The 26,185-nt window shown below is 39.1% G+C and overlaps 1 protein-coding gene across 1 annotated transcript in view; it reads right to left on the bottom strand.

Moving 5' to 3' along the window:
• PTPN13 (protein tyrosine phosphatase non-receptor type 13) overlaps positions 1-25,334 on the bottom strand; it is a 134,273-nt gene extending 108,939 nt beyond the window's left edge. The window contains exons 1-5 of the mRNA XM_070948109.1: positions 25,220-25,334; positions 10,082-10,251; positions 6,314-6,379; positions 2,936-3,121; positions 910-1,003 (exon numbers count right to left, since the gene is read on the bottom strand). Of these exons, the coding sequence (XP_070804210.1) occupies positions 910-1,003; positions 2,936-3,121; positions 6,314-6,379; positions 10,082-10,251; positions 25,220-25,334 (631 nt within the window). The remainder of the gene's footprint in view (positions 1-909; positions 1,004-2,935; positions 3,122-6,313; positions 6,380-10,081; positions 10,252-25,219) is intronic.
• Positions 25,335-26,185: the final 851 nt, after the last annotated feature.

Below are 26,185 nucleotides of genomic sequence, written 5' to 3' on the forward strand. Positions count from 1 at the left end.
TGGAAGTTGAACTCCACATTTCTTAAGAAATTGCAAGTTTGAGAAATTTATTTAGGACATGCCATTTTAATTTACCTTAAAAGCTCATTACATTATTATTCAAGATAGATAGATAGATAGATAGATAGATAGATAGATAGATAGATAGATAGACAGACAGACAGACAGACAAATAGATGATAGATAGATCCAAAGTAAGATGCTAGTAAAAATTCAAGAAAACAGTAAAAGCTATATTCTTAATAAATTGGTTTTGCCACGTTAAAAATGAACACAACAGCTGTTTTAGGCAAATAATAATAATAATAATAATAATAATAATAATAATAATAATAAATCTCCATGAAGCTACACCAAAGATGAATTCATTACATTTCTATACCACTCATCTCACCCAAGTGGCTCCAGGTGGTTTACAAAGGAATAAGAATGGAGTAGCAACAACATATATTGCAAAAGAGTAGAATTGAAAAAGCCCTAGAATTTTCTACCTACTTTCCATGTTCATTCTTTCTTCCTATTGATTAATTGCCCCCATGGAGTCGGACATGGGTGGGCGGGCAGGGGAATCCTTTGCCTTTTTAACTTTGAAAAGGGTTATCTCGTCTTTCCCACAGACCTTTTTATCTTAACAAAATATATCAGAAAAATATCTCATCTATTTTGTTCCCAAATTATCTCCCTGAAAAACAATAAACATGCTTTATAGCCAATTCTTCACAACTCATGGCCCCTACTTTCCTTTATGTTAAGATTATTACTGTATTATCACACCATTTATTAGGATGCTGGTTATAACATAAGGAGGAGCTCTGCTATTTTAATGGGATTAATTTGGGAGGTGGAAGATTAAATATCAGCCATATTTCCACTCCATTCATGTTTCCTTCTTTTGTAAAAACCCTTTACCTATGGGAAGTCGTTTTCCTCTCAGCCTCTCTCGAATGGCCTGGCTCCTGTCTGTGTGAAGTTTTTTCTCTCCTGTGCAAGAAAGCTGGTCTACCTATTGCAACAAAAAAGGAAAAACATGAAGAGCTGAAAAAGCCAGACTAGTATAAACTCAATAGACCAGGGATGTCAAACTCAATTTCACTGAGGGCCGCATCAGGGTTGCGTTTGACCCCGGAGAGAGGTGTGTGGCCAGGGTGGGCGTGGCCAGCTCGATGTCACTTGTGACGGGGGCACCTGTGGTGGCCTGAGTGCTCTGCCAGCGAAAACAGAGCTCTGCCCAAGCTCCATTTTCACTGGCAGAGGGCTATAGGAGGCCGTTGCAGCCGAAATCGGAGCTCAGGAGGGCCGCGCTCCGTTTTCACTGGCACAGTCAGTCCTTCGCTGTTTCCAGGGCAACCCCACGGGCGAAATCTAAGCACCCTGCAGGCCGGATCCAACTGCAGGCCTTGAGTTTGACACCCCTAAGAGGGCAATAGACAAACCCTCTTCCATCCACTGAAAGTAGAAACTTAAACGGTTAAAACTCAGGTAGCCTAATAAAGCTGTCCTTCATTATCCACATATCCATAGATATATGATTAGTGTACTGCCTTAGCCATGGAATCATGGCTTATGCAACAGTAGAATTTTTCCTGACCTAGGTTTGCTTCAACCATAGTGAGCTGGTTTGTAGCTTAGCATAATAAGTGAATTTAGCCACAGTCTGCCTTCCTATTGCACTCCTTCATAAATTATATCCCAAAAGTGTTTTTTCAAAAGGCAACTGGACTTTGTTTTTCTTTGAAGACATTTTGCTACTTATCCAAGAAGAATAGCTCTTCAGTTATCCAAGAAGAATAGCTCTTCTTCTGACTGAAGAACTGAGGATAAAAGGGAGACCACCAAGTAAGCTGTCCTGAAATATTAAATATCTAAAAAAGATATTTAATATTAAAAATCTAAAAAAATGAACAAACTGGCAAAGAACAAAGGTGTTAGTTTTGCAGCTAACACCTTTTATTTATTGTTCATTTATTTAATCACTCCCTGCCTTTCTACTCTGAGTTGACAAAATTTGAATTTAAAAAACAAAAACAATATAAAAATAAATTAAAATAGAATCTAAATTAAAATGAAGATTGAATTATCAAGCAACAAAAATTGAGATTTGCTACGGAGGAACCAAACTGAAAGGTAAGGCTGCATAGTGGAAGGACATCAACTTTTGTCAACTCTCAGGATGACACACTTCTGTGTACCATGTAACAAAGAATGTAACTTTCCTGTTACAAAGCCAGACTCATGACTGCACTTTGGAATGTGTAAGTTTCTAAATTACATTAATTTAGAAATTAAATTCAAATTAATTTAATTTTATAATTAAACAAACAGAAAGTAATACATATAGTTATTGGATCATATTAGATGCATGTTTCCAGTGCAACAGAAAGACATTTCGTAAACCACACGTTCAGTTGACTAAAACAAACAGGTGAACTTCTGGAGAAAAGTGATTTGGAAAGGTGTAAGAAACCAATTGTCCAGAACAGCAGTGACTCACAGCCAAAACTTGTAAGAACAATCCTTATCTGAAAGGTGGGGCTCTAATCGCAGCTTCTGCCAAGTTCTTTTCCCAGATTCTCACATCTTTGCAGAACGTACGATTAAAAGGAAAAGGAAAAAAGATAATAACTACAAGATTCAAGAAGAAGAAGAAGCTGAGAGAAATTAAAGTGGTGAGAGCTACTAATGGAATGTGACAGATTCCTTAACGTAAATAAAGGCGGAACTTGGTTAGAATGTTGACGGGACTAGCTCATATTAATTGGAATTATTTGCCTTGGCTCTTGAAAGGGGGTTACAAAGTTAATTGGCAGTGTTTTCACTGTCTGTACAATAATTTAATGGCTTGCTAATTTAAGTCCTTTTGTCAAGCATCCTCAGAATGAAAGGCAAACTTTTCAATCACTTCATCCAGGAGAGAGAAGGAAATGTAAACACTTACCCCAGGCAAACTCCCCAGAACCAGTTTGACTAACTGTTTTACATATGAGAAAGAAGGCGCACAGTTGCTGTTCCGTATGTGAGCGCTGCAGGCATCGAGAACAGTCCGTACAGACACACGGGCATAAACAATATCTTCACACATGCCAAGGAGAATGCTGTTCAGATGATCTCCAAGTTTGATTGGCTGATGTTAAAAAAAAAAATACATGTATGGTAAAAATCCAGTTAGTCTCTCCTTATATGATTGTCTTTCTCCCTTTCATACATTTCATCGAAACCTTCCCCAAATGTGTGCTGAGATATATTGTTTTTAACTTCCCTCATCTAGACCAATATATCTGGAAGTCATCAGACTGAGGAAGACAACACTCAATCAAATTAGTTTAAGAGTTTTTTGAAACCTCTCTCCATTCTCAACACAACTTGAAAGTTGTATTTAAAAAGAATTAACAGCTTTAAATTTGATGAGTTTCACTGAATACATTCAGTGTTACCCTAGCCTAGGTAATGAATTCCATTGTTCAACTGGATCCTAAGTTGTTTATAATTTTTAACCAAGTCTTTCTTTTGTAATTTAAGGTCATAATTCCGCATGTACACCCTGTCTTGATCATCTTCACTAATAGCACATAATCAATCAATCAATCAATTAATAAATCAATCAATCAGTGTTGCAATGCTCACTGAAATAGCACTATTTATGTATATCGCTAAGATTTTTGTTAAAAAAATTAAAACCCCAAAATTTGTCATTTATAGTCTATTAAATAAGGATGGAGTAGGTGCTACTATAGCTTGGCTGCAAAAATACATCGCACTTTTAGGTGGCAGTAAAGAAATTCAGAAAACTACCTTTGCTGTTATCTAATGTCAGATTTTGTAGCTCAGGTGGACAGACCAATAAGCACTAAACATATCAATATATAAAATTTACTTATAGTACTAGACATCAATGCATTTAACCAGTAAAGTTGCCTTTCAAAATACTGTAACAGTCACAAAGTTGCCCATTCTTGACCTGTTGACTAGCAGAAATTTGCAGAATTTTTACACAGAAATCTTTTCTATTTTCTGTTATTTAATTCTTTTAATCTGAGATAATTAGGAAACTGAATTTGGAAATTTCCATGTGCAAAATACATACTTTGCCATTAAGCAAAATCCCAGTTCCAAATCTTTCAGTAAAACTGTTCTTGAATAATAATTCAACACAAAGTATTTTTGCCTTTAGTCAAGTGTCAACTGAAAGTGTAAGTTGTCTCTACTGAAAAGTGCTTAGGTGAGAATAGGTGATGTGAAGGGTCTGTTTATGATGATTATCAGAGGTGGGCTTCACATAATTTAACAACCAGTTTGCCCAGTACAGAAAATGTGAGCGTGCCTTCCGCGGAGGTGCATGACCTTCCGGGCATGTGCTTTGCTCATGCGGCTTAGAAAATGTGGCTAAATAGGACGGCATAGCGCCGGGGTGGGTGGGTGGGTGGTTGCGGGGCCCACCCACAGGTCGTTACTACCAGTTCACCTGAATCGGTCCGAACTGGCTGAATCCTACCATTGATTATTTTAAGAAACAAATCTGAGGTTCACCTCAGTGGGTCTTGGCAGTTCATAAAGATCAGCAACCAATAAAACGTAGCAAGGTAAAAAGTATAAAACTAAGATCTTAGCTGAATGGCTATGCCTGAGTCTTCTCCTTAGTCCTAATAAAGCCAGAGTCCACTTTACAACAATTGTAAAATCAGAAGAACAATAGAATTGGTAGAAAGAGACCTTTTAACCACCTGTTTAATTGCTATTCTATGTAAGACACTAACTAAAAATATCCCTAATAAACTTTTGGAACATATCCTGTAAAGAATTCACAAATTCTAGCAGTAACTGATCTTACTATTAGGAAATCAAAATATTTTCTAGCTGAACCATTTGTCCATGGAAGTTATCATTTGACAATTGGATCAATCAAGTATCTACAAACGTATGTGAATTTGAGCTTTTCTTAAGATATGCTATGCCATAATACAGAAACATTATAAAAAGAGGATCAGAAGTAAGGATGCAAACAGCCTGGACGTTTGTAGGAAACTGAGTTTACAGTGAAAGGACAACTCTCATATTCAATACATAATATTTTTTCTGGAATTACTAGCTGATCTTTGTGTCTTCTGCTGGAAAAACACAATACATATATATATTTATATTCTTCTCATTCAAACTCTTCTGGGTGTATCTTTAACTGATATTTTTATAAGCTTGTAATATTTTAATGCATGTAAAGTATTTAAATTTAGATACTGTATTTCACTGTCAAGTTTGAAAGTAGGTGGCTGGTTACTGCCTTAATGGCCCGCCCTGTCGTGTATTCTTTATCTAGACAGCTATTTTTCCAATCTATTTCTTCCTTGGAAGCCATATAACTTTTTAAGAAATCCTTTCCTCTTGTTCTTGAATAGACCCATCCTTCTTTCCTTAACCATTTTCAGATTTGGAACCAGTTCTTTCCATTTCTATTCAAGAGTTCAAAGGTCAGAAGAAACGCTAATCATTGTTCTTTCACCTTCTCCTTTTCTTCAATAATCTTCTAACAAATTAACAGAGTTGGAAAGGACCTTGTATATCTTCTAGCCCAACACCCCCCGTCCCGCCCAAGCAGGAGACCCTACACCATTTCTGACAGATGGCAGTCCAGTCTCTTCTTGAAAGCTTCCAGTGACGAAGCTCCCACAACTTCTGAAGGCAACTTCTGTTCCATTGGTTGATTGTTCTCACTGTCAGAAAATTTCTCCTTATTTCTAGGTTGAATCTCTCCTTGACGAGTATCCATCCATTATTCCTTATCTGGCCTTCAGGAAAGGCCTTGCTTTGGAAAATAGCTTGACCCCTTCCTCTCTATGGCAGCCCCTCAAATATTGGAACACTGCTATCATGTCTCTCCCAATCCTTCTTTTTACTAGACTAGCCATGCCCAGTCCCTGCAACCGTTCATCGTATGTTTTAGCCTCCAGTCTCCTAATCATCTTGGTTTATCTTCTTTGCACTCTTTCTAGAGTCTCAACATCTTTTTTACAGTGTGGTGACCAAAACTGGATGCAGCATTCTAGGTGTGGTCTTACTAAGGCTTTATAGAGTGGTATTAATACCTCACTTGATTTCGATTGCATCCCTCTGTTAATGCAATTTAGGGTTGCATTGGCTTTTTGAGCTGCCGCTGCACAGTTAGCTCATATTTAATTGGTTGTCCACTAAAACTCCAAGATCCCACACACAGTTACTGTTTTGCATCAAAGTGGGAAAAAAGTGGGTTGACTTAGTAAGACATTATTGGGTTCTCAGTTTCTGTATCATGGACTACTTATTATCTTATTTTTCCATTACTTACCTGGCTTTCTGGAACATCATAGTCAGCTCCCCAGTAAAGGGTCATTCCAAGAGAATAAATGTGGACCTGAAACACAACACAGCCAAAATGATACCAGTGGAATTCATGGTGTAGCAAACATTCTAAGAAGGAATTTATTTACGACAGGGCTGAAGTAGACCAAAAAAATGGAGTGTTTCTGAAAAGGCACCAAGACTTCTAACTACATGAGTATTGGATCATGTGAAACAGCTGCTGCACAAAAATGTTTTGTTACATAAATGTTTTCATTAAAAAAAAAATATTTCTCCTTTCTGGAGCAAGAAGATTACTGATTTTAAAACCTATTATCTTTCAGTCCTAATTTAGAGAATGACCAAAAAAGCATTCTTTTGTCTGTCTAGCATTCTGCCAGAAAAATATCCAAGTACACAATTTCTTTGGTTTGGAGATGGAATCATAACCAAAAGACTCATGCAACCCTGTCATTATGTTTCTGGAGGTGATTATAAATGGGAATTGGTTTTGGTGGCTAGCATTTTTGTGGAACACGCTCAGATTTCAAGAAAAGAGCTGAAAATAAAGCAGACTTCTACTGAGAAGATTATTTGATAAACAACTGAAACACACACACACATACATATGTATATACACATACATGTCTATGTATAAGGTACACACATATACATATAAGTATCTTTTTCTGCTGAAATCTATTTTTTCACTGGAACAAAAATGCAAAATACAATTTGCTTGATGGTAAAGTATTAATTTTGCTATAACAAAAATTTCTGTCTTTGAATAGTGATTTTATCTTAATTTGGAAAGTGTTGGGAAAGTTTTAGAAAAAAAAATACTCTATAGTTTGCCTGAAACTTCTACTTCAGTGGAAACATATGCAAATAAATGAAAGACAAGGAATGGAAATGTACATGTAATTTGCCTAGTTAAAGGTTTAGCTGGCAAGTAATGATCAAATTATGGCTTGGCTATCATAACTTGCCTAAGTTGCTAGTGGAGCAGCCACACTAAAAACACAGAACTTAATCTGCAGCATGGATGTTCCACATCCTAGCCATGACCTAAGCTTATAAAAATTATATGATGAGGACTGCTTGTTACAAAGGCCAAGCTGGCTTTACAAATACTGTCACACAAAATTACATATTTTCATGATTAGTTAATTAATTAAATGTACTTGTATGCCGATTCCCAAATCTCAAAACAATATAAGCACATATTGTAAATAAATTATATGTAGTCCTCGATTTATGACAATTGAGCCCAAAATTTCTGTTGATAAGTGAGATATTTGTTAAATGTGTTTTGTCCCATTTTATGACCTTTCTTGCCACTGCTGTTAAGTGAAACCCTGCAGTTGTTAAGTTAATAACATGGTTGTTAAGTGAATCTGCCTTCCCCAATCATTTGCGAAAAGTGATCACATGATCGTGGGACACTGCAACCGTCATAATTATGAGTCAGTTGCCAAGCATCTGAATTTTGATCACGTGACCACAGGGATACTGCAACAGTCTAAGTGTGAAAAACGGTCATAAGAGCCTTGGTGGCGCAGCAGACTAAAGTGCTGTTAAGTAGCACCAGCTGCCTGCAATTACTGCAAGTTCAAATCTCACCAGGCTCAAGGTTGACTCAGCCTTCCATCTTTTCGAGGTAGGTAAAATGAGGACCCGGTTTGTGGGGGCAATAAGCTGACTGTGTATAAAAAAGAACACCGCTTGGGGGGGGGGCGAAAGCCCTACTAAGCAGGTATATACAAAAGTATGAAGGCTATTGCTTAATGCATTGTAAGCCACCCTGAGTCTCCGGAAAAGGGCGGCATATAAATCGAACCAATAAATAAACAATAAATAAATAAATAAGTCACTTTTTTCAATGCCGTTGTAACTTCGAATGGCCACTAAATGAATTATTATGTCAAGGACTACCTGTATGAGATTGAATTCAATTTACTTTTTTATAAAAGCATGTATTAAGATAACGGAGAAAGATTTTCAACAAAAGCTACATTGATGGTACAAAAAGACAGATAAAGTATATATATTGGCAAGCTATGCGAAGGTAACCTTTCTGTATTAGAGTTAGGAATGACCTTGGGAGATAGAAAGAAGGCCTGGAAAGAAGATAGAAAGAAGACCTGAAGATCTCAGGGGCTGCCCCAAAGAAGAGGGAGTCAAGCTATTCTCCACAGCACCTGAGGGCAGGACAAGAAGCAATGAGTGGAAACTAATCAAGGAGAGAAGCAACTTAGAACTAAGGAGAAATTTCCTGACAGTTAGAACAATTAATCAGTGGAACAACTTGCCTCCAGAAGTTGTAAATGCTCCAACACTGGAAGTTTTTAAGAAGAGGTTGGATAACCATTTGTCTGAAGTGGTGTAGGGTTTCCTGCCTAGGCAGGGGGTTAGACTAGAAGATCTCCAAGGTCCCGTCCAACTCTGTTATTCTGTTACTAGACAAGGTTTAGATAAGAAGCAGCTGAGCCCATGGAAGCAACAGGAGTATGGCAAACATCTCAGAAGGGACCCTCCCTAGTAAAGGCGAGGAGGGACGAATCTGCTTTCAGATTTGCAAGATTCTCTTACTTTAACCTTACAATAAGGGTAGAGCTAGTATTCCTGGGTGTGCTTCTTATCTGGAGAACCTCACACGGCTGACACTTTATCCTGAAGCTGAAATAATGATCGGAAAAATTTTTGACATGCCCATCAGCCTACTTCCCACTGTCATATAATCCGTTAAAGGAGGTTGTGAATTATTCTTATTCAAAATACAGATCTAACTTCCTTTAGAATTGTATCACAAGTAGAATCAAAAGCTGTAATATAGAATGGTCCAGATCTCCATAAAAACGGCATTGGATGTTTTCAGACAAATCCTGGTTACTTGTAAAGTTTCTACTGTTTAGTTTGAAATGTCTCTTTACATTACCTAAGGTAGTTTTGGGCATCTTATAGTTTCAATTTCTTTCAATTTTTTTTTATTTTAGGATATATGCCCTTAATTTCTCAGCTTATTTTTGTAATTCTGTCAAATTTGGTTGAACATGAAAAGATTTTAAAATCCCTTTAAAATCTGTTCTAAATTCTGTATGCATTTTGATGCATATTTCTCCAAATAAATACATGTAAAATGTTACTTATTTTAGGAAGCAATTATGCAAACATTTTGCCTTATATATATACAGTTATGCAAACTGTGCATTGCTTTCATAAATGAGTTCATTTTATAGACATTTTCCTAAAAAACACTTTTCAATGTTGGAAAACTATACCGCAACATTTGAAGGATGCTATATTTTGAATAACAATTTTTTTAAAATTATGCATTTATTCAAAATGAGATATTAAATGGTCACAGTTTAAAAATTAACTAAACAAATTTCTTTTCCATGCTTAGCATGCAAGAGGGTTTTCAGAGTTTGAGAGCTTCACTCTTGTATACGATGGCTACTCCTATATAAAACAGATCTTAACAGTCACAGAAGAAGAAAAAGTAATATAAGAGGCAGGATTTTCCAGCTGTGTTTTCTGTGAGAACTTGTTGGTGTTGCTGTTTTTGACTAATGGCAAAAAAGTTAAGACATACTCAGTCCATTTTCTGTTATTGGAGCATTCCTTCTTGATCAAGGGTTATAAGAAATTATTTTTTAACAAGTTTCACAGCCTGAAAACAGTTTGACTAACTGTAACTAACGTATATTATCGTTTTTTTCTCATTTTTCTAAATGCAGTCTAAAGAAACGTATCAAGAGTGAGAATTCTGTACCTTTTCAACATCAGAAACAGATGACAGGGACTGATTTTGGAGAGCTCCTGGTTCCGTGAAGGCTTGCAGATCTTGATTAGAAACATTTTTATCCGTAAACGATACGCTGCCGGATGGAAGCAGCAGAAGAGACCAGGGAGATATGAGAAAGCCCAAAGAAGTTGGATCAGCTGTATTTGGAAAACAGAAAGATCTAATTAGAAATTCAAATAGCAGATCAAGATTCCTTTTATGTATTCATTCAACAGAGACAGTGTAAATTACTCCGACTCAATCCCTCCAAGACTGAGTGGCTGTGGCTGCCGGCGTCCCGATATAGTCAGCTGGTGCCATCGCTGACTATTGGGGGCGAGACATTGGCCCCCACGGAGAGGGCGCGTAACTTGGGTGTCCTCCTGGACGCACGGCTGTCCTTAGAAGAGCATTTGACGGCCGTGGCCAGGGGGGCTTTCTATCAGGTTCGCCTGATACGCCAGTTGCGCCCCTTTCTGGATCGGGACTCCCTATGCACGGTCACTCATGCCCTCGTTACTTCCCGCCTTGACTACTGTAATGCTCTCTACATGGGGCTCCCCTTGAGGAGCACTCGGAGGCTCCAACTGGTGCAGAATGCGGCCGCGCGGGGTACTTATGGGGGCGGCATGGCGCTCCCACGTGACACCTCTCCTGCGCGAGCTGCATTGGCTTCCAGTGGTCTTCCGAGTGCGCTTCAAGGTGTTGGTTCTCATCTTCAAAGCGCTCCATGGCTTAGGACCCAGTTATTTACGAGACCACCTTCTGCCTCCGATAACCTCCCACCGGCCAACACGCTCCCACAGAGAGGGTCTCCTCAGGGTGCCGTCTGTCAGGCAATGTCGGCTGGCGACCCCCCGGGGAAGAGCCTTCTCTGTGGGGGCACCCGCCCTCTGGAATGAGCTGCCCCCAGGGATACGACTAATCCCGGACCTCCGGACCTTCCGCCGGGCCCTGAAGACTTTTTTATTTCAGCAAGCCGGGCTGGGTTAAAAAAAAAAAAAAAATTTAATTGGTGAATTTTATGGGTAACGGGGTTTTAAATTGGAGAAGCCTAAGATAATTTAATTTTGTTTTAATGTATTTTAATATTTGTATTGTGTGTTTTTAATTTTGGCTGTTCACCGCCCCGAGTCCTTCGGGAGAGGGGGCGGTATAAAAATTTAATAAATAAATAAATAAATAAATAAAAATAAACAAGAAGATTTTCTTATCCAAAATGTAGACCAGGGGTGTCAAACTCTATTTCATTGAGGGCTGCATCAGGGTTGTGTTTGACCTGGGGGGGGCGAGGGGAGGCAGGGGGCGTGGCCAGCTATACATCATTTGTGTCAGGGGTGACTGTGGTAGCCTGAGCGCTCTGCTAGCGAAAATGGAGCTCCGTTTTTGCTTGCAGAAGGTTGCAGGAGGCCGTAACAGCCAAAACCGGTGGTCCGGTGGGCCGTGTACGATCCTCCCGAGCTCCATTTTTCCTGGCAGAGGCACCACCGGCTGGTCCTTCGTATTTCCAGGGCAGCCCCATGGGCCAGATCTAAGCATCCGGCGGGCCAAATCCGGCCCACAGGCATTGAGTTTGACACCCCTGACATAGACCAACGATTCACTACCAAAAATTTCAGGACTTATTCATTTTTCAACACCCATTCAACAAACCCATTTGGCTTCTTTGAATCCTTTGAATCCAAATTCTTTGAATCCAAATTCTTTGAATCCAAATTCTGATAATAATTTCTGATACATCAGTAACAGGCAATGAACTTGGAATCATGTCATACATCCCAGCAACATAATGGGATATGATCTATAATGTAGGATCTGGAAACTTCTGTAGATTCTTCAGCATGCTGAATTTTCAAGTTAAAACTAGATTTAATAAGTAGATCTCTGCCAGGTGTGTAGAATCAAGACCACATGTTAAGCTCCAGTTAAACTGATTTATTGCTCATGCCTAGACACAAGAATCTCATCAATTAACAGCCAGCACTAAATTGGCAATGGTTAAATCCAACCCCCTTGACAAGAGGGGTTGGATTAAAATGTATTTATTTATAAATTTATATGCTGCCCATAAATCTGTAGAGATTCTCAGCCATCCATGTCATGGTTATCCCAAAAATGCTTTTTCAGAAGACAACTGGACTTTGTTTTTCTTTGAAGACGTTTCGCTTCTTCTCCAAGAAGCTTCTTCAGCTCTGACTGGATGGTGGGGAATGCTGCCCATGTCGCTATCCAATAATTTGTTTTGATGATAAATTCTTTCCTCTTTCAGGACACGTACATCTATATGCTATCTATATTTATTTTAGTCCACACATTTGAAGAAATTGTGTTTCATTTTACCTAGAATTCTACAGAAGTCTAGTCTTTTTGCTCATTTGGACGTAAAGTGAATTAGGATGACTTCTAAAAAATCCTTAGTCTTGTACCTTTATTTATAAATCAGGTCATTGATCCAAGTCAGCTTGTTTGTTTTCAGTAAATAATAGTCATAGAATTCTTCATTAACAAGGTAGATAATATGCATTTAATACAGTAGGTTTCAACTATGTATTTAATCATCTTGGGGATTAAATTGATTAAAATTGGCTTACTAATTAAAAATAATCAAAATGGTGCTTCTGGGATGTTCTTTGTTAAAACAAAGAATTTAATCGATGGCGCGATGGCAATTATATTGGAAGAAGAAAGACACAAGAACTTCCATTCATGTTCCATGAATAATATTACTATAAAGAAAAACAAACGCTAAAATAATGCAGCCTACACTTGACCTTTCAAGACAGGCAACATTCTACCATGAAAAATGGCTATTCTTGTAATAATAAAATCTCTTTGCATAGAACTTGTCAAACTTATTACTTACGATGCATTTAAGTTTTTCTAAGGATTACCCTGTGCCTGATTGTACTAGAGCAAGGGTGTCAAACTCAATTTCATTGAGGGCTGCATCAGGGCTGTGGTTGACCTCAGGGGGCCGGGTGGGCATGGGTAGGTGTGGCCAAATGGGTGGGCGTGACCAGTTTGATGCCACTCCCCAAACTGCTGGCCTGATCTTTCCCCTTCACATTGGGTAGACCAGGACAGCCCCGCGGGCTGGATCCGACCACATCGCGGGCCAGATGAGGCCCACGGGCCTTGAGTTTGACACCCCTGTACTAGAGGAATGGTATGATCCATTGTTGAGACATGCCAAAAGTTTCTTCCTTTCATAATATTGAATCTTGGGCCATCAAAAGGAGATAACTGATGGTAGAATCAGAACAAATGAAACTACTTTTTAACATAATACACGGTTAAAGAATGAAATTTGCTGTCATAAATGAATTGGTGGCCAGCTTGAATAGTTTTAAAGTGAGTGTACAAAATTAGAGATTTATCAATTGCCTCAGAGGAATTTTATCATCCCAAGTTTTGGAAGCAATATATGTCTAAATACAAGTTTCTGGAGAAAATCACTAAGAAGTTAGTATTTCATTCAAATTCCAGCTGGGAAACTTCTTGTAAGACTTAACTCATTCATTGGGGTAACAAAACACTGAACCAGACATTTTTATTATTATTATTATTATTTTTGCTCTGATTCAGCAGAGATCTTTTCAATATCCTTGAATTTTAATCGAACAGATGTTCTGTACTGAGAAGCTCATGTTTGGCTCATAGGTTATATATGAGTTATTGACTGGCAAATGATAATAGCCAGATGTAAACCATTTTATAGCAAGAGGAGAAAGTTCTACTTTCTGCCTCCTGAACCATGTACAAGAAACTCTATCATAGCACTGGTTGATTCTGCTATTATAGTAAGAATCATAGTGAATGCAAAGAACCTGAAACTGGAAATACTGTCTAAGTTCCATTTCTATATCATGTTGTGATGAATCTCTTTTCCCAGGCAACTACAGATAAAGATAGCTCTTGACTTACGACCACAATTGAGCCCCAAATTTCTGTTGCTAAGCAAGACTGTTGTTAAGTGAGTTTTACCCCATTTTATGATCTTTCTTGCCCAGTTGTTAAGTGAATCCCTGCAGCTGTTAAGTTAGTAACATGGTTGTTAAGTGAATCTGGCTTCCCTTTGACTTTGCTTGTCAGAAGGTCGCAAAAGATGATCACATGACCTGGAACACTGCAACCGTCATAAATACCTGCCAGTTGCTAAACGTCCAAATTTTGATCACATGACAACAGGGATGCTGCAACGGCGATCAGTGTGAAAAATGGCCATAAGTCACTTTTTTCAGTGCTGTTGAAACTTCCGTCACTAAACAAATGGTCGTAAGTCAAGGACTAGTTATACATTGTGATTTTCTCTTAGAAAAGGTTGATCTTTCTGCATTTGCACACAAAGGCTTTCAAGTGATATCAAACCTCCACAGCTTGGCTCATAAAATCAGTTTAATTCTAGATAATAATGTATGAAGCTCTTAGGAAATATCCTCCTTAAGAATACCTACTATTATATTATTATGGGATATGGGATATGGGAGGCATTTTATCAATGGCTGGAGGATAAAAAAGGAGTTTGGAAATGAAGAAGATGAAAGCGAAAGTAAAAATATATTAAGATAAAGATGTAAATAAAAAGAAAATTGTTAGTATACAGTATATATATATATATATATATATATATATATATATATATTGACAATAAGGATGCTTAGTGTTAAAATGTATGATTATTATAAGATAGTAAGAAGAAAATGGAGAGCATTAAAATGTTTAAATGTTTAATATACTATAATATTAAGCTTAGCGAAATAATGTTATGTGAATGCGAATGAGATGGAAAAGGATGAATGATGTTGCACAGAGATGTTTATAACCAGACGACACACTGCAGATGGACAGATGGAATGTTTACCTTTGTAATTGAAAAATAAAAAACTTTTTTTTAAAAAAGAATACCTTCTAATTTCTGCCAGGAAGTAAAAACTTTATAAAGACCTCTAAGATCATGTAATTTAACTGGGAGGAGCTATTCATTTCTCTGAGTGTTCTGCTGTTTTTATGTTCTCTTATAGCACTTAGCAATAGTACTTAGACTTATATACCGCTTCATAATGCTTTTACAGCCCTCTCTAAACGGTTTACAGAGTCAGCATATTGCTCCCAACAATCTGGGTCCTCATTTTACCCAACTTGGAAGGATGGAAGGCTGAGTCAACCTTGGTTCTAGGTATGGTATGTCTCTGAGATGATTAATCATCCACATCTATATATTGCAAAAATTGTACAAGTACAAACTGTACTTGTAGCCCACTTGATAATAACCATGTTCCTGTATCTGAGGAAAAAGGGAATAGCACTTTTAAGATAGAACTTACTGCTGACCTTTATATTTTTTCAAAAACGTTTATAAAAATAACTTTTGTTCCACCTCTGTTGTAGGTCAGTTAATGCTTTTAAATCAATTAATCTAAATCAGAGCACTGATGCGAGTCAATTGGCTGCCTGATGGTGATGGACTGAAAAAGGAGTATTACACAACAGGATGCTGATTTAATGGTAAAACTACATCACTTCATTTCAATTCTAGGCCCTTGGGATGATATTTTGTAAAACGAGCATCTAAGTAAATCCACAAAGTATGTTAACAGTATTCTGTTTTCCACTGTAAACATTTCTCCAAATTTGAGGATGGTTTGGACCCAAGGCTACTCAGCAAGTGTGGAGATTATTGTGAAGCAACAAAAGGAGGCCACAAAATAAACTAAACTCTTTCCGTAGCATCTGTTCTGTCCCCTCCATAAGCATATGACAAAATTGTGTTGAAAATGGCATTATAGCACATTGACCAAACCTTGGCCACTCATCTAAAAAGAAAAGAGTATACAAAACCAGCGTCTGCAAGACATACTGGAGGAAAACATTTTAAAGGTTACGAAAAACTGCATACAGACGTGGATTTAATTTTTTAAAAATACACCTGGCAGGAACAACAAAGACAACAAAAGCTTTTGGGGATTCAGAGATCCAGCAATTGCACTGTGAGGTTTCTTCTGTTTGCCAAGCTAAAATCAGCCAAATAAACACAACCGAGCGCCAAGTTTCTTGAGAAACAACTACAAAGAATCTTAATAGGAAAAATGTGAAAGACAAGGCGGGGGAAGTAGCATGAAAACCAACTCTTTCATAATTCACTCATACGGAGTCTGAGACAGAGACCTGCATGAAATCATTTGCATAATCAGCAAAGTGAACATTGCATAATTCTTGTACATAGAAAGTTACCATATAGGAGAACAAACTTGGATAAAGCCTTCTGTGTGGCCATTATCATTGTCCATTCGATATGGCAAAGCACTTAAACGCATATTTCTTACTCGTTTATATGAAGGGACCTTACTACTTGCTTTTTCAAAATGCTCAGAAATCTCTACAGGTGACACAAAAGGAGTCTTGGACAATATATGTATCCCAGAAGTTTCCTTGCCTTAGTGTGTGTGTGTGTGTGTGTGTGTGTGTGTGTGAGAGAGAGAGAGAGAGAGAGAGAGAGAGAGAGAGAGAGAGAGAGAGAGAGAGGGAGGGAGGGAGGGAGGGAGGGAGGGAGGACACAAGGGATCTTCTCCAAAATAAAAATGATCTTCAGTAGGTTATATTCCAACTACAATCTCCCATCAGCAAATCCATTCTGGGCTAATATATTAATAAGCAATTTCAAAACAAAGGAATGATTTTCAAGTTGCCATAACCATAGTTTATGTTCCTGGCCCAGCATTGGTATTTTCCTGCCAAATTCTCGTCTCCTCCTCCATTTCCTGGCCTCTTGTCCAGAGCAGAGTCCCCCCCCCCCCCGCCAGACTCTCTCTTGTAAGAACCACCCACTGTTCCTTTTCCCTATTACGGTTACAGACAAGACGATACTTTTTAAACTCAGCTAAGCCTAATGAAGCATGGGATGTTTCTTTTGTAATATGTCTGAAAAACCATCTGCTTTTTTTGGTGTGCGTGTGTACCTTGCCTCACCACACCCTCAGAAGTGTCTGGGGTCAAGCCGAATGCTTTGCCATTTGAATCCTCCCAATTGTTAAAAAAACCCAAAACACCTCCCTCTTGCATCCACAAAGAGACTCCCACTCCGTTTCTCAGGAAGATCTCATCCTGAAGTGGAACAAGTCTAAATTCCTTTTCTCTCCCCACACCTCTAATGTTCAAGTCTTTCCCCAAAAGAAAAAAAAGAAGTTTTAATCTTCCTTCCAGGACCACTGGATTTTTTTTAAAAAAAAAAAATATGGCAGCTGGTCAGTTCTGTATTATTTTCAGCAGATTGATGATTTATGTCCAGAACTATGCTGCCTGGTCAAAAGAACATAAGAGTGTGGAATGGCAGAAACCAAAAGTAGGCAGCATGGCTTCCACTGTTTTTTTTTAAAAAAATTGTCTCTTATAGAAGTAATACGCTGCTATTCTGAATTGCTATTCTGTAATGCTATTCTGGCAAAAATAAAACAGAAGAACAAGAATAGAATGGAATGGGAATGGGAATGGAGTGGGGATGGGAATGGGAATGGGAATGGAATGGAATGGAATGGAATGGAATGGAATGGAATGGAATGGAATGGAATAGAATAGAATAGAATAGAATAGAATAGAATAGAATAGAATAGAATAGAATAGAATAGAATAGAATAGAATAGAATAGAATTCTTTATTGGGCAAGTGTGATTGCACACACAAGGAATTTGTCTTTGGTGCATATGCTCTCAGTGTAAATAAAGAAAAAAATTAGATATATTTGTCAAGAATCATAAGATACAACACTTAGTGATAGTCATAGTAATGACTATAAGCAATCAATTCATACTAGGAAACAATAAAAACAATAGAAGTTGTAAAGATGCAAGCAACATGGATATAGCCATAAGTGGGAAGAGATACAGTAGATACTAGTAAGGATGATTAGTAGTTAATTTGACAGTGTTGTGGGAATTAGTTGTTTAGCAGAATGATGGCATTCAGGGGGGAAAACTTAGGAAGAAGAAGGGGGGGAGGAAGAGAAAGGGGGAGGAGGAGGAGGAGGAGGAGGAGGAGGAAGAGGAGGAGGAGGAAGAAGAAGAAGAAGAAGGAGAAGAAGGAGAAGAAGGAGAAGAAGGAGAAGAAGGAGAAGAAGGAGAAGAAGGAGAAGAAGAAGAAGATTATGTTTACTATTGAAATGACTTGATAGTGCAATTAATAATGATGAGGAAGATTGTGGCATTTATAAATAAATTCATTTACTATGGCTTAAGTACATACACTATTTATCCTGGAGAACTGGGTACTAAAAATTGACACTAAATTTACACCAATTTGAAGGCACATAATCAAAACACAGAGAGAGTTCATCAGATCAATAGACTACAATCCTTAACCATTGTCTCTATAAACAGAGGCTGTGTGGATGGGGAGATACAAAAAAAGCTGTAGTTACAACAAGTATCTAATTGGGTAACAGGTTTTCTAGCAGAAAACCGCAAAATAGCCCCTACCCATTGGATATGCTGGATTTGCTACTTTATGGCCATTGTACAGGAATCTCCTCAGATTGGTAACTTTTCCCTGCAAAACACTTAATACAGTTCCAAGGCATTGGGGTTGGGTGTCAACCCTCTTGCATTTATATAATTTCCCACTTGAGCCCTCTGAGACAGTTGCTCTCTAATCGTTTTCATCATATATTTTCATACATTCATATCTTTCTTTCCCCCATTCATATCTATTTTTATATATCTATTCATCAGAAATACTGACAGAACCCAGATTGCTAACTTTATGACATGTCTATGGCTTATAGAAATAAAACTTTAATTTGGTTTGCTGGACTGAAAAGTTTTCAATACATTTGGTATAATTTAACTCTTTTCCCAATGTATTTTTAATCGAGAGAGTTGAAAATACAATTTATATACCAAAATTATGCCATTCTTGTTAGCTTCCTGATGGCCGAGGGTAATTCACCATCTGCCCACTGCTAAAGGCAATTGGGTATCTTCATACACATTTAAATGTACTAGATTTTTAACTGAATTGAGATTGGACTCATCCCAAAGAAATAAACTATGAAACAATCCAAACTAGATCATTTGAGCTAAAAAACCAAACTTGAATAAAACTTGACCAACTCAATTTTATTATTCTTTTCCATTCCTTAATTAGAACTTGGTTGCCCAGATCTCTCTGTTCTACCAGATGTGTAAGTGTATAGAGCAGAATCTTCTTTTTCATTAGAGGGGGGGAAAAACCCTAGTACTTTTTATCTAATTGACAAAATTTCAACTGTAATGATTACGCACGGATTTGATATCGCTCAAAAAGTCACCAAAATATACAGTTTGTGACTAACAGTTAAATATGCAATATAATTTGACTGTTGTTGATACCAGCAATTATATGCTGGTATCAATTCGATCGATCGATTCCTAAAAGATCTGTTCATGGTTACTAGTGGCTGACATATGATTATCTTTATCTCCTTTTTTTATGTAACATTATAAATAGATTATTGTGTTAATGCTACTAAAACCAACACCTTCTGTAATCTTTCCAGCACTACCCATTCCTGAACGCTGCACTGCATGTTCTTACATATAATAATTAATAACATATTAATTATTATGCCTTTACTCTAACTTTATTCAGGGTTTCTGCTAATCTTCTTTTCAAATGACTGATCAGATCCAAACTTACTTTAGCTCCAGGTAGCAAGCAACTTCCAGATGAGACACTATATTTACTATACTTTGAAAGGCATTGTCTATGGCCGTGATGGCCAAGCTATGGCATGCGTGCCGGAAGTGGCACACAGAGCCATCTCTCTGGGCACACCAGCCATTGCTCGTTGCTCTTCCGGGTTCCGGCGTGCACATGCAAGTGCTCTTTGCGTCCACATGTGCGCCATAAACCTGAAGGCCAGGTGACCGGTGTGCATGTGCATGCCGGAAGCAGGAAGCTTAGCTTCCTGGCGCGCGCATGCGTGCCAGGGAATTGCTCTTCCGGTTTCTGGTGCTGCTCCTCCCCTTGCGCGCATGTGCTCCTATTTCGACACTGGTCTATGGAGATTCTCAATCATCCAGATTATTGTTGTCCCAATGGTGCTTTTTCCAAAAAGTAACTAGACTTTCTTGTTTTTTTTTCCTTGAAAATGTTTTGCTCCTCATCCAAGAAGCTTCTTCGGTTCATAATGTTTCGCTTCTCATCCAAGTTCATAACTGAAGAAGCTGCTTGGATGAGAAGTGAAACGTTTTCAAAGGAAAAATAAACAAGAAAATCCAGTTACCTTTTGGAAAAAAGCTCCTTTGGGTTTACAAGGCATTGGTTACCCCAGAATACATTCTCATGAGATCCATAAGGCTCACTTTCAAACAAAGGGTCATGGCAGCATTCTCCTATCTGATGCTTCTAGATGTGCTATATCAAACTCTATTAAGTCCAGCCAGGATGATGTTTGACTATTGAATGTGCCTCAGAATAGAGGGGGCTGAAATTCAACACATATGAAGCACCAGGTTGGGTTAGATCAGGGGTGTCAAACCTAAGGCCCACAGGCCGCATCCAGCTCACAGGGGGCTTAGATCTGGCCCATAGGGCCGCCCTGGAAACAGCGAAAGACCAGCCTGTGGTACCTCTGCCAGCGAAAACAGAGCTCGGGAAGGCTGCGTGCGGCCCTTCTGAGCTCCGTTTTCATGGGCACAGGGTTGCAGGAGGCCGTCACAGCCAAAAACAGAGCTTGGGAGCCCGTTTTCACTGGCGGAGCACTCAGGCCACCACAGGCGCCCCTGAGTGATGTCAAGCTGGCCACGCCCACCCCGGCCTCCCAGAGGTCAAACACAACCTTGATGTGGCCCTCAATGAAATCACGTTTGATACCCCTGGGTTAGATGATTGTTACCTTGATCTTAACTGTCTCAGTTTTTTCTTGTTCACTATGAATAAAGGACTGTGACTGAAGCTTTATACCCATCAGATCTTGCAAACTTTAGAGACTGATACCATTTTATAAAGTAACCAGCTTCAACATGTTTTACTTATCCAGTTTAGAAATGATTAAAAATTCAATGAAAAGGGAAGGCCTCTCTTCTACATATACAGAAACTCATTACATGCAAAAGACCTGGAAAGACCTGTTGCTTGTGACCTCAGATAGAAGAAGAATGCAAGATTCAGCTTGCAACTCCATGTAGTAAGAAGAATAAAAGGTGAAGTCTACATGCTTTGAATGACAAGGGCTAAAGCAGGTACTTACAAATGGAATAAAGGATTGGCCTAGGAGAGGCATTTCAGATCAGTCCCAATTATGGTCATAAATCAAAGGATTACCTGTATTTTTATAGAACCTTGAAGAAGGTCAGAGTTTCTTTCTGTTCCATGTTATGCCCAACAGAAACATGTCAGGGATAGATTGACTTCCTTTCTCACACTTTTTTACTTTTTCACAACTGCCGTTGCCCTTCCTTTAACACTCCATTGCTCTTTTCCCACTTCTCAAGACCAGATATACAGTCTTTCATAACATCACATGGATGGAAAGAGGAGTGGGGTTTTGACTACCCAGTGGAGCCCGCCATTTTGAAGTTGCCAATTATCCCTACGGGCAGCCTTATAATAATAGCAATAGCACTTATACTTATATACTGCTTCACAGTGTTTTACAGCTCTCTCCAAGTGGTTTACAGAGTCAGCCTATTGCCTCCAACAATCTGGGTCCTCATTTTACCGGCCTTGGAAGGATGGAAGGCTGAGTCACCCTTGAGCTGGTGAGAATTGAACTGCTGAACTGCTGGCAGCCAGCAGTTAGCAGAAGTAGCCTGCAGTACTGGATTCTAACCACTGCGCCACCAAAAATAATTCTTTGTGAGTTAATGATGTCTGTCCACAGGTTGATTAAGGCAGATTGTCCAATCTCCACATATGCTATGTTTATTGAAGTTGAGAGTTTCTAGCCATTTCCAACCCTTATAAGAACTTGAATTCTTCATCATATTTGGAAAACATCTGGCTGAAAAAGGTGATTTGAGATCTCGGGCAGTCATTCCAAACAGCTACCTAGAAATCTCACTTATAGATGAAAGAATAGAAGCTGAATGGCCAAAATACCTTAAGAGGTTCATGGCTGAGCAGCAACCAGGATGAAAAAAAAAATCAATGCCTGAGACACTTTCTCATTTAAAAAGAATTATAGGCCTACTTTTATTATTTCTAAAATGCACAACTGATCTTGCTTCATTCAATCATGCATTAAAACTGTTTTCCTGTTAACAGCAAAAGACTCAAAATACCTAGCTTCATCTCAGTGAAAAAGAGACAAATGAATTCAATTTGACACAAACCATCAATACTGGGCAAGAAGCCATGTCTATAATTATGAACATCAAATATGTCAAAATCTCAGTGTTGTGAGGTGTTGCCTGGGAACCAGGGGTGCAATGCTCCCGGTTCGGACTGGATCGCCTGATCCGGTAGCGATGGCGGCGGGTGGTTCAGAGAACCGGTAGCAAAAATCCCTGCGAACCCCACCCCCCATGCGCAGCTGAGCCGCGATCATCAGAGGCTGTTTTTGTAACTTTTAAAAGCATTTTTTCTACAACCTCTTCGGCCGAAAAAATGCTTTTAAAAGTTAAAAAAAAAAGCCTCTGATGATCGCGTGACTCAGCTGGGATCGTCAGAGGCCTTTCAAAGCATTTTTTTCTGCAACCCCTTCAGCTGAAGAGGTTGTAGGGGAAAAAATGCCTTTAAAAGCCTCTGGCAATCCCAGCTGACTTGCCTGATCGCCAGAAGCTTCTAAAAGCATTTTTTTTCCTGCAATCTCTTCAGCTGAAGAGGTTGTAGGAAAAAAAAATGCCTTTAAAAGCCTCTGGCAATCCCAGCTGACTTGCCTGCTCGTCAGAAGTTTCTAAAAGCATTTTTTTCTGCAACCTCTTAAGGTTGTAGAAAACATGTTTTTAAAAGTAAAAAAAAAAAAAGTTGGCCATGCCCACCCAGTCACATTAACCCCCCCCAAGCCACACCCACAGAACCAGTAGTAACAAATTTTAGATTTCACCCCTGATGGGAACCACAGCAAGAGCCAAGACTGGGTTTATTCTTATCTCTTGGATCTTTGAAGAGAGTAATAAGCAACTGTTTTATTAACTCAAGAGCAGTCTCAGAAATTTTTGAAGAAGTTTGCCCATCCACTTATAGCCATGATGGCGAACCTATGGCACGCGGAGCCATATCTATGGGCACGCGAGCCATTGCCCCAGCTCAGCTTCAACACGCATGTGTGTGTCAGCCAGATTTTCAGCTGGCCCCGCCCATGCCACCCCTCCCCTCCGAGGAGTCTCCACACGGCCCATTTTGGATGCCAGGTAAGTACAGGGCTCGCACGGAGGCTCTGGAGGAGTCTCCGGGGGACGGGGAAGGTTGTTTTTGCACTCCCCAGCTCCAAGAAAGCCTCTGGAGCCTGGTGAGGATGAAAAACAGGCCTTCCAGGGCCACCAGAAGTAAGGAAACAGGCCGTTTCCAGCCTCCGGAGGGCCTCTGGGGGGACAGGGGAGTCGCACATGCATGCGCGGGGGGCATAGAATTATGGGTGTGGGCATGCGCAGGTGTGACACCCCCATGCTCTCCCCGTGCTTTTGGCACGTGACAGCAAAAAGGTTAGCCATCACTGTCTTATAGCAATAGCAATAGCAATAGCACTTAGACTTATATACCACTTCATAGTGCTTTACAGCCTTCTCTAAGTGGTTTACAGAGTCAGCATATTGTCCCCAACAATCTGGCTCCTCATTTTACCAACCTCGGAGGGATGGAAGGCTGAGTCAACCTTGAGCCTGGTGAGATTCGATCTGCCAAACTGCTGGCAGCCACTGATCAGAAGTAGCTTGCAGTACTGCACTCTAACCACTCCACCACAGCGGCTCATTTGCTACAAATAATGATGGAAATATCAGGTAACAGAACCATCCCCCCTTTCTCTCCCCCTGCCAGGCCGGAAAGGTTGGGGATCTCTGTGCTATACAATATTATTATTATTATCTCTCCTCTCTAAAGCCTAGAGAAATATTTCTAAATATTTCTTTCTTTCCAAAGCAGGTACAATAGCCGGCACAATGCCAACTTTTAATAGAGAAATTTAGCATAAAGTTAACAAACATGAGGAATAAAACTTTCAACCAGAAATTAATTTTGTATATTTGCTCAGTTCACAAAACAAAATGTATGTTCTTTGTATGTATGCTGAGAGCTTATGCAACAGAGATAAATTCCTTGTGTATCCAATTACACTTGGCCAATAATGAATTCTATTCTGTTATTTGTTCACAGTTTTGTTTATATGCATTGAGATTCCTCAATGTTTCACCTCTACATTCAGATAGAAGATGATAAAGGTCTGGGGGTTTCAGTTTTGGGCAGGGGGGGAAAGACAGAATGAATACAAGAGTTTGACCTCTGAGATTACTTTTTACATTACGAAGTTTAAATAAAGGAGGTGTGGTTGCCTCAGGCTTTGCTTCTTGAAACAGTTCCAAAACATGTCATCAGCATGTCAGATTTCCAAAGCCTTTAGATGGGAATGCATATCCTTGGTTTGTTTTTTTTCCCCAATGCACCTTTTTAAAATGCTGGAACTAAAAGTTACTACTGGTAGTTTATCCTTTGACCTTCTCCATGTTCTCTAATATATTCAGGTCTTCAACCAGTGGTAGGTTAAATGAACCTATCTCCTAAATGATAATCCAGACATCTCCCTTAATCAGGGGAGATTAATTAAGCAGGTTCCGACAGGTACTGGAGAACCGGTAGCGGAAATTTTGAGTAGTTCAGAGAACCGGCAAATACTACCTCTGGCTGGCCCCAGAGTGGGGAGGGAGTGGGGATTTTGCAGTTTCCTTCCCCTGGAGTGGGGTGGGAATGGAGATTTTGAAGTATTCTTCCCCTGCCAATCCTACCAAGTCACGCCCACCAAGCCACACCACGCCCACCAAGCCACGCCCACAGAACCGGTAGTAAAAAATTTTTGATTTTACCACTGACCCTAATCCTAACCATAACCATTTCTACATGTTGTATTACATATTCAAATTTTCTATCCTTTGTATTATTTTCCATCCCATGTGGACTTACTCCAACACACCCACCTTGAAGCTAAAATCTAGGCTTTACCTTTTCGGAGTAACTCGTGAAGGCTTTCAGCACTTTGATTCAGCACAGCCCATATTTCTTCTTCTTGTAGTGGTCCACCCCGAACTTCCAGGGCTTCAGCTAATGACACGTGCATTTTATCTGAGAAAGCAAAACAAGACAATCCTGGTTCAAGAAGGCATCGGTACTTTCTTTCCATTCAGGCATTTGTACTAAATGTAGGACAAATTTTATTCTAAGGCAACAGCCATGTGGATGGACACAACCAGAACTCCAACTTGCCTTGCTTCCACATTAAATTTATAACAAATCATTACATATATATTTTGGTCTTTCTCCCATCAAAGCTCTCACATAAATTCAGAAACTATAATGTTATGATTATCAAATCTGCAACCTGATTTAAGAGGTAGACCTGATCCATGATTCTTCCTTCTTCTAACCATTTGATCTCTGGGTCTTATGTGACATTTGTGAGGCTTCTGCTTGTGAAATTCTGATCTCCGGACTGGCCAACAACCCTGACATGACTCTTGAAATTTGGACTGGATTGTGACTATTCTTCTGCATGTTCCTGTTAAAAGCAAAGCCACTGAGGCAAGCTTCTTTTTCCTGAGACTCTGCTTTGGTTTACATTCCTTATCTGCCATTATCTCCTTGACCTTGAGTAAACTGCTAATTTCCATATTCACCACGTGTGTTATATATATTTGAAACCAGAAGCAGGATATGGTTCACACTCATGTTACTGTGGGCACATTGCAACAACCAGAACTCTTGAGGATCAGTTGTAACTGCCATTTTTTCGGTACTATCATAAGTTTGAAAGGTCACTGAATGAGTGGTCATAACCTGAGGACCACCTGTACATCATTTTCTATCATCAAGCAATATGTACACTCTTGTAAATGTATTTTTGTAGTTATAAGTTGAAGAAACATATACATATACAGAGAAAAAAGACTAAAATCCCTGTGGGTATCTAAG

Source organism: Pituophis catenifer, unplaced genomic scaffold (genome assembly GCF_029215685.1).
Source record: "Pituophis catenifer annectens isolate HBS135680 unplaced genomic scaffold, rPitCat1.0.hap2 SCAF_8, whole genome shotgun sequence".
NCBI lineage: Eukaryota > Metazoa > Chordata > Lepidosauria > Squamata > Colubridae > Pituophis > Pituophis catenifer.